The 7,613-nt window shown below is 33.8% G+C and overlaps 2 protein-coding genes across 3 annotated transcripts; one reads left to right on the forward strand and one right to left on the reverse strand.

The window, feature by feature from the left end:
• Positions 1–1,701: 1,701 nt before the first annotated feature.
• LOC133286887 (protein ROOT PRIMORDIUM DEFECTIVE 1) lies at positions 1,702–3,720 on the forward strand. Of its 2 annotated transcripts, none has more exons than XR_009748182.1 (2): positions 1,702–3,219; positions 3,371–3,720. XR_009748182.1 is itself a non-coding variant. In XM_061484392.1 (2 exons), the coding sequence occupies exon 1, from the start codon at positions 1,848–1,850 to the stop codon at positions 3,114–3,116; it is 1,269 nt and encodes a 422-aa protein (XP_061340376.1). In that variant the 5' UTR covers positions 1,702–1,847; the 3' UTR covers positions 3,117–3,132; positions 3,371–3,720. The 2 variants fall into 2 exon arrangements, 1 of the variants encoding a protein (XP_061340376.1); XM_061484392.1 differs by having other exon boundaries at positions 1,702–3,132.
• A 1,108-nt stretch (positions 3,721–4,828) lies between these two features.
• Positions 4,829–5,450, reverse strand: LOC133286816 (uncharacterized). Its single transcript, XM_061484285.1, has 2 exons — positions 5,262–5,450; positions 4,829–5,183 (listed from the first exon to the last, which is right to left on the reverse strand). The coding sequence occupies exons 1-2, from the start codon at positions 5,440–5,442 to the stop codon at positions 4,933–4,935; spliced, it is 432 nt and encodes a 143-aa protein (XP_061340269.1). The 5' UTR covers positions 5,443–5,450; the 3' UTR covers positions 4,829–4,932.
• Positions 5,451–7,613: the final 2,163 nt, after the last annotated feature.

The following is a 7,613-nucleotide window of genomic DNA, read 5'->3' on the forward strand; positions in this document are numbered from 1 at the left end:
CCTATCAACAACAGATCTTACAAACCCACTAGCTATACCCAATCCTCTATCATTTTCTTGTCCACTAACCACTGAACTCACCTTTGTGAAGCCATCAAATCATCCCAAATGCATAAGCTGCCAAAAGAAACTTGAGTACCCATCTTAACTTAAACTTCAGCCAACAGGTCAACAAATTTGGTTCCACACTTGCATCTCACCCCATCTCATAACTTAAAGCCACGAACTTGCACTTGTTTCAAAACACCATGGTTTTTGTTTTCAACTTTCCCAAATCTTCATCATGTTTTTTCTTTTAGCAAAAGACAAAAGGAACTTTTCTTTTCTTTTCTTTTTTATTTATCATTTTTTTTGTTCTTTATGCTGTTTAGTAAACTTTTATTAGGATGTTGGGCTTTGTGTTTTAAGAGCTAGAGGACCATATTTGTTGATGGCCTTGTCATAATGGGCCGTAACTAAATTTTGGTTTAGGATTTCTTTTTGATAGATTTTTTTTGAACAAAATAATAACATAAAAAAAAATTAAGGAAAAACTAAATTTGTAGTTTAGTGTTAACTTCCAAAAGATGGAATCACTTTGCTGATTATCGTTTCTTTATTTTGTCTAAAAAATAATAATAAATAAGTAAACATAAAATACATATAGTTGATTATCAAAACAAATTATAAAACATATTTGTAGTAAAAGGAAGGATCAACTGAGTTGTAACAGTTTGTTAATTCCATTATTTTTAAAATCATTTCGATTGTGACAGTCTGATGATTTTAAATCGTTTGGTGTTAATAAATGAACAAACAAACAATTGTAGTTTTTATTTAAAATTATTGATTTCGGGTTAATTTAGAACTTAAAGAATAAAGAAGATTAATTTAGTATTAATTAAAATGAGAGTTAATTGAGTTGTGACAGCTTGTTAAACAAATAATAATATTAAAATTATTATATATGGATTAGCTGAGTTGAGACAGTTTGTTAATCCTACATCTTTCATGGATCATTTTGGCTCGGACAACTTGATAATCTCGGAACATCGAATATAATCAATGAATTTTCTAAAATTAAAATGAATTCATGCATTACGTATTTTCCTTAAGAATGACGTAGTTTTTAATTCCTCATTGCACCAAAGGGTACGTTGGAGCGAAACTCTTTCCGTAAAGTTAAAATTTAATAAAATAGTTATGTACAATTAATCATAATTATATTTTAAAGGATAAAGTAAATATTTTTAAAATCTATAAATAACTTGCACAATTAATTAAATATAACCATTTTTTTAATGGATATGTCAGGGGTGCAATATGATTAAGTTTTCATCCTTCGCTGTGCATAATTAAACTCTCGAACCTTGATCTAAATTTTAAGAACTAGTTTGGAATAAAATATTTTTCAATTTTCTCAAATAAAAAAAAATTGATGGCGACTCCAACTTTTTTTTTTTTTAAGTGAATTTCGGGGCGTTACATATAGAGTTAACTTTTTAAAAATAATTGTTATTGTAGTTTTTTTTTTTTAACTCGTTATTCAATTTTTTTTAACCAATAATTCGTAGTTTATTTTAATAAATGTATTTTTATCATGTATTGGACGCATCAATTATTACTCGGGTATAAAAGCTGGGAAGTAGAGTAGGTATCTAAGAAAATTTCAACATCCACACGTTAGTTTCACCATTCCAAAAGTCACATCAAACACCAACAACTGATTAGTTGCAACAGTGCACTTTACGACATGAAATCTACGAGAAGCCCTCGTTTTCTTGCTGTTAATACCATGAACTTGTGGTCTAAATCAACCTTTCTATGCTCCGGCCTTTTGTTTCGTTGTGCTGATAATTGAGCCTCAAATGTTCGACGAAATGTCGACCCGAGTTTGCATAAAAAAAGGGTTGCTGACCGTAATGGGTACCCACATAGTGAAGTTTCTATGCAATAATAAACACCCATTTGGTGTTTCCATGTCTGTTAGATCAAAAACCACGTCTTCCCAGTATGTAGCATCGAGAGCTAGAGACCCTACGTTTGAGAAGCTCATGGATAAGTACAAGAACCTTCTCAAAGTCATTGCCATTCAAGACCTCATCCTTGCAAACCCCAAGAACCCATCAGTCTCAGTTGATTTCCTCTCCAGGCTCTCCCAGAAGCTCCACCTCAACCGCGGCGCCACTGCCTTTCTCCGCAAGTATCCTCATGTCTTCCACATTTACTATGAGCCATCCAAGTTGCAGCCATTTTGCAGGTTAACTGATGCTGCTTTTGCTGTTTCAAGGCTGGAAGCAGAAGCCATTAATGGTTATTTGCCTATTGTTGTTGAGAGGCTTGTTCGGATATTGTCCATGTCTGCATCCAAAATGGTGCCTCTCCGAGCTATTTTCAAGGTTTGGAGGGAGCTTGGGCTGCCTGATGATTTTGAGGAATCGGTTATATCTGCTAATTCCAGGATTTTTCAGCTGTGTGATGCCCATGAACCGAATACTCATATGTTGAAGCTGGTTGATGGTCATCCCAGCAATGGTTTTAGAGCGGCTGTTGAGGATTGGAGGGTTGTTGAGTGCTGTAAGGAGGAATGCAGTGTTGATAGGATGGAAATGAGATTCAGTTTCAAACATGGATATCCTCCAGGGATGAGGTTGAGCAAGAATTTCAAGGCCAAGGTGAAGGAATGGCAGAGTTTGCCATATGTGGGGCCTTATGAGTTGGTGAATGAGAAGAAGAAATCTAAGGCTGGAATGATGGCTATAGAGAAGCGAGCTGTGTCGGTTGTTCATGAGTTCCTGAGTTTGACAGTGGAGAAGATGGTGGAAGTTGAGAAGATCAGCCATTTTAGAAAATGGTTTGGGATTGATTTAAATGTAAGGGATCTTTTTCTGGATCACCCGGGGATCTTCTATTTGTCAACTAAAGGGAAACGGCATACTGTTTTCCTGAGGGAAGCTTATGAACGAGGGTGTTTGATTGAACCAAATCCTGTCTATGATGCAAGGAGAAGGCTACTTGATCTTGTTGTTTTAGAACGTCGGGGTCTGCCTGCTGTTAATTCTAAGTTGCAGGATAGCAGCAGCAATGAGGTTCGACAAGAGGACAACCAGCAAATACATGACTTGATATCATCTTAACTACGGCTTTGTTAAGGTGACTTGTTTATTTGCTTTTCCATGTCCAGGGTTGCTTATTTTTCGTACGTGTTGCTGTTGGCATATAAGTACCAAGAATGCAAAGGTAACACCTTTGATTCTTAGTTGGTTCAATGCTCTGCATACACCAGTTTCATATATAGGAAGATATCCTAATTAATGAGACTTCTGTACTAGAATGTTTGGATGGATGAAATCTGAGCACAAGTTAACTCCATCGTGTTACTTTGTTTCAGCGAGTTCTGACAACATTCTATCTACATAATTAACATTTTGGGCACGAAAGTTCATCTGGGAAGGGCATGGCAGTCTACACTTCTCGAGGAACTAGCTTGTGAATCACTTCTAGATGCTGGAATAATGGAGAGGGTCAACATGTAATCCGCCCTGGTAAAACTTCATGATACACGAAAATGGCAAAGATCTCTGAATTCAAGGGATGTTGGACACCACTGTGCCAATATCAATTATAACGATAAACTTGCTCTGTTTGTGCTACCTCTCCCAGAACTTTACTAAACAAAAGATATGTATTCTTTAATCTTTACTTTGCCTTGTGGATCAAAAATTATAATTGTTGGTTTTGTAGCACATCATATATTGAAAGGAAAGAAAATAATATTGCTCTCATGGAAGGAAAACAAAATCATTCCTGTGTATTCCCACAACCAAATTTGATTCTATTATCAGATAACATTAGGGAGGTTAAGCTCTTTGGTGAATTAGTATTTTTACTAATTTACACCAGTCATGAACGCATGCAGATATGATCTTAGATTGACCTCATTAGTTTTTTCTTATTCTTGTTTTCTGGCACACTCTGAAGACATTTGAAAAAAATTCTTTTGGGGTCAACGAACACGTTAAAAAAAATTCCAAATAAAAATATCATATTCTGCCAAAAAATTTGTGTTTCAGAAATATTTTTTTATTAGTCAGATTGAAAGTCGTCTCTATGTGCTGTAGTCAGCTAATGTTTGTATGGTCCTGACTCACATTTCCTACGTATTTATATGTTGGCTAAGAAGTAATGATCAACGGCCACATTTTACACTAAATGGGAAACAGTTTAAAAACAGTGAACATTTGTAATGAGCAACTCTTAGAAATTTGTATTCCACGATAAGAATCTTCCCATTCCTCTAGTATTCTTGATAGCTAACTTGTTTGTAATGCTTTGGTGCATTAATTTGACTCTGCAAGAGGAACTGGACTGTAGCCTGCACCTGCGGTTGAGAATGAGAACATTTTAATATTGAGGAAACAAGCATGCCGTTTTAGTTCTGCCTAGGGATTCGATTTTTTTTTTCCCCCACTTAGATATGTACACAGTATGGGGGAATGGATGTGCACTAGTCAGGTAAAAATATTGTAAAAAATAATGCAATATGCTTCAACATGCAAATAACGTTAACATAATCCAAATATTATAAAGGTGCAGCGTCAGCATTTGAATACTTTATTGGAGGCTATTGGGCTAACTTTGTCCCTTCATGTTCTCCCCTTCAAGTTTGTCTAGCCAAAAAGAGGGGGAAATACAAACAGTGCCTGCTTTTCTTTTTGATTAAGGGTACTGCAACATAGACATTGACCTATTGTTCCCCACCCACGATTGCAACAAAAAATTGACAGCTTTGTTGCTTGCTAAAAAGCAAAAAGACAAAAGCAGCTAGAAGAGAATCTTTGAAGCCATTGTTTGAAAAATCAAAACTGCTATGCCATCAACCACATATTACAAGTACCAAAATGCATCATATTAGGATGCAGTAACAGATATATGACATTTACATCCAAATTTTCAGGAGGGAGATAATAAGAATGTCTTCAAATGTTGTATTTTTTTCAGACAAGTTTGTGCCCTCTCAAGAACCAAATCAACCCTATCTTTCCTCTTGTTCTTCCTGCTTGAGCAATGCTTCGTTACAACAGTCTTTGAAGATTCAAGCTCAGAGCTTTCATCAATCTTCCCCCCTCCCATTACTACTCTCTCTGCTAAAGCCATTTCCAAACCATAGTTACTTCTCTTCCTTTGCTCCAAGGTGGTGGATTCTGCTTCACATGAAACATCTCAAATCCACATATGTCATAATAACAAAAACAAAAGGAAGAAAAATAAGTAAAAGAAACCTTCTGTATCATGAAAAATGAGAGTGCTGCAGTGATTGTTTTCTGGAAGGAGCTGAGAATCTTGATGCTTGGACTGAAGTTGAAAAATGAAGGACCTGAGCTCATGCTTTAAATACTCATATTGATTTGGATATTGGGCTTCAAGCATCTTCAACTCTTCCTTTGCTTGCTCTTCCATCATAACTCAGCCACTCTCTTGAAGCACTGATAAAATATGAAAGAGTGAAAAGCATGAGGTGATGGAAGTGGCAACAAAAGCCAGAAAATCTGGCAAACCATCATTGTTATTGGCATTGGCTTTTGGAAGCTGGAAAGTTATGTCGGCTTCTCTAGGGGTTTCCAAGGTTACTATTTTATCTATTGGGCCCATTTGGTGGGGATTTGAATAGTTTCTCAGTGACAAAAAGGACAAGACATTAATTATAGTCTATAGGGAAGTTGCATTTCATTAATAAATTAGGATTTAATAGTTTGTGTTTTTTCTGCTAAGTTGGTGTAAAAATAAGTGAATTTCATCAAAAAAATTTCTTTTTTTTTATTATAATGGAATTCATTTATTTTTATACAAGTTTGGTAGAAAAAAAAATTCTGCAAAAGAAAATATATTTTTCCCAATAAATTATTATTTTTAAAGTTTAGCTACAATACAATACACCCAAATCTCAAGATTTGGCTATCATCTAACGAACATAGTAAAATTCTACTAGTCTTGGCTGTAGGCTCTATTAAATTCCTTTTAGACAAAACGAAAAAAAAAAAACGTGTCCCTGACCAGTAAGGTTAGCCTAATGGTATGAGTGTAAATGTGTTCGATTTCCAGTAACTACCAAAAAAAAAAAAAAAAAACGTATCCCTTGCTATCCTTGGACCTTGTATGCCATACCCATAAAGTCCGGCAGAGGCCGCATTGACGAAGATCCATTCAAAGGGTAATGAATGTTCGGAAACTGTTACAAAAAAATAATAATAATAATTGTTCGGAAACAAAAGGTCTATTAGATCTCAAAACGATTTCCCAATGCTAACGTATTATTTTTATTAGTTTCCCACTATATCTAGTCCCTTTAAATGTTTATATCTAGTCCCTTTAAATGTTTAATAAGCATTGTGTGCATTTTCTTATCAATGTAATCTCAAGCTCAAAGATGCAGGGTAGCTCATTCCCTTTGCATATACCCATTTATGTTCCCTTGATAGACTTTCATCATCTTTCCATGTATATAAGGGTGTTAACAGGCTGAGTCGAGCCGAGCTTTGATCTTAAAAGATTAAATTTATGTTTAAATGTGTCAGCTTGACCAAACCTGTTACCTGTTATAAATATAATTATCGACTTATGGTATGACTTATTTACAAAAAATTAAAAGTCTGGCTGTTAGCCTATTTAAAAAAAGAAGACAACAAAAAACAACACTAGTAATTCCATAAATATCCATAAATTCAATGTATATCGAAATAGCATAATATATAACAAAATCATTCAAAAAGCCTGTTTAACCAATAAAAAGAGATGAAATGAATTGAGGAGAAAGAGAAGGTTATTACAAATAGTATAAAAATGTAAAATTAAAAAAAAAATATACTAGATCAGTCTGAGAGGCTCTAAAGCCTAGTTGGTGCCAACAACCAATTTTAGACATGTAAGCTCAGGCCTTCACTAGTCGAACCAAAGGCCCCTAATTCGTTTAATATTATTACATATATGCATTTGAGGGTTATGTTACGGGGGGGTTATTTGAATAAAGGTGATTCTTAAGACCACAATTATAAATTTATAATTATTGGATTTCGACCCTCTAACTTTTATTAAACCCATGTAATTAACTAGTTGATGAAGGTTAACACTAAACTTTTTTACACCTTTTGAAGGTTAAGACTAATCTTTTGTTCGCTCACAATCCCAAAATTCAAAATAACATCATTAGAAACATTAAATTTATATTAAAATTTTCGTTTTACAAGTATTTTTCCTATACTCAAAGAGGTACTTAACATATTTTTTATTTTCCACTAATTAAACATCTTTAATTACAAAAGTATTTTCGTTTTATTTAAAATTTCTTATGACATGAATATCGTGAATTCTTCTTCTTTTTTTCAACTATGTATTATATGTAATTTATCTATTTTGTACAGTAAGAAACTTATGGCCATCAAATTTCGATTGAAAAAATTTAATAAAATAAAAATCGAAATTTATTTTCATTAACTTTATAATCAGTACAATTTATTCCATCAAATTATAAGATTTTATCTAAGAAAAATTAGAGGATAAAATTCACAAAAAACAACGTCAAGGTTTTTCTTTATTAAACCCAATAATAGATGTAAGCATTTCATCAGTAATTCGTT

This window comes from Gastrolobium bilobum, unplaced genomic scaffold (assembly GCF_033153095.1).
Source record: "Gastrolobium bilobum isolate Gb01-03AN ecotype WA unplaced genomic scaffold, APGP_CSIRO_Gbil_v1 utg32822, whole genome shotgun sequence".
Classification (NCBI taxonomy): domain Eukaryota; kingdom Viridiplantae; phylum Streptophyta; class Magnoliopsida; order Fabales; family Fabaceae; genus Gastrolobium; species Gastrolobium bilobum.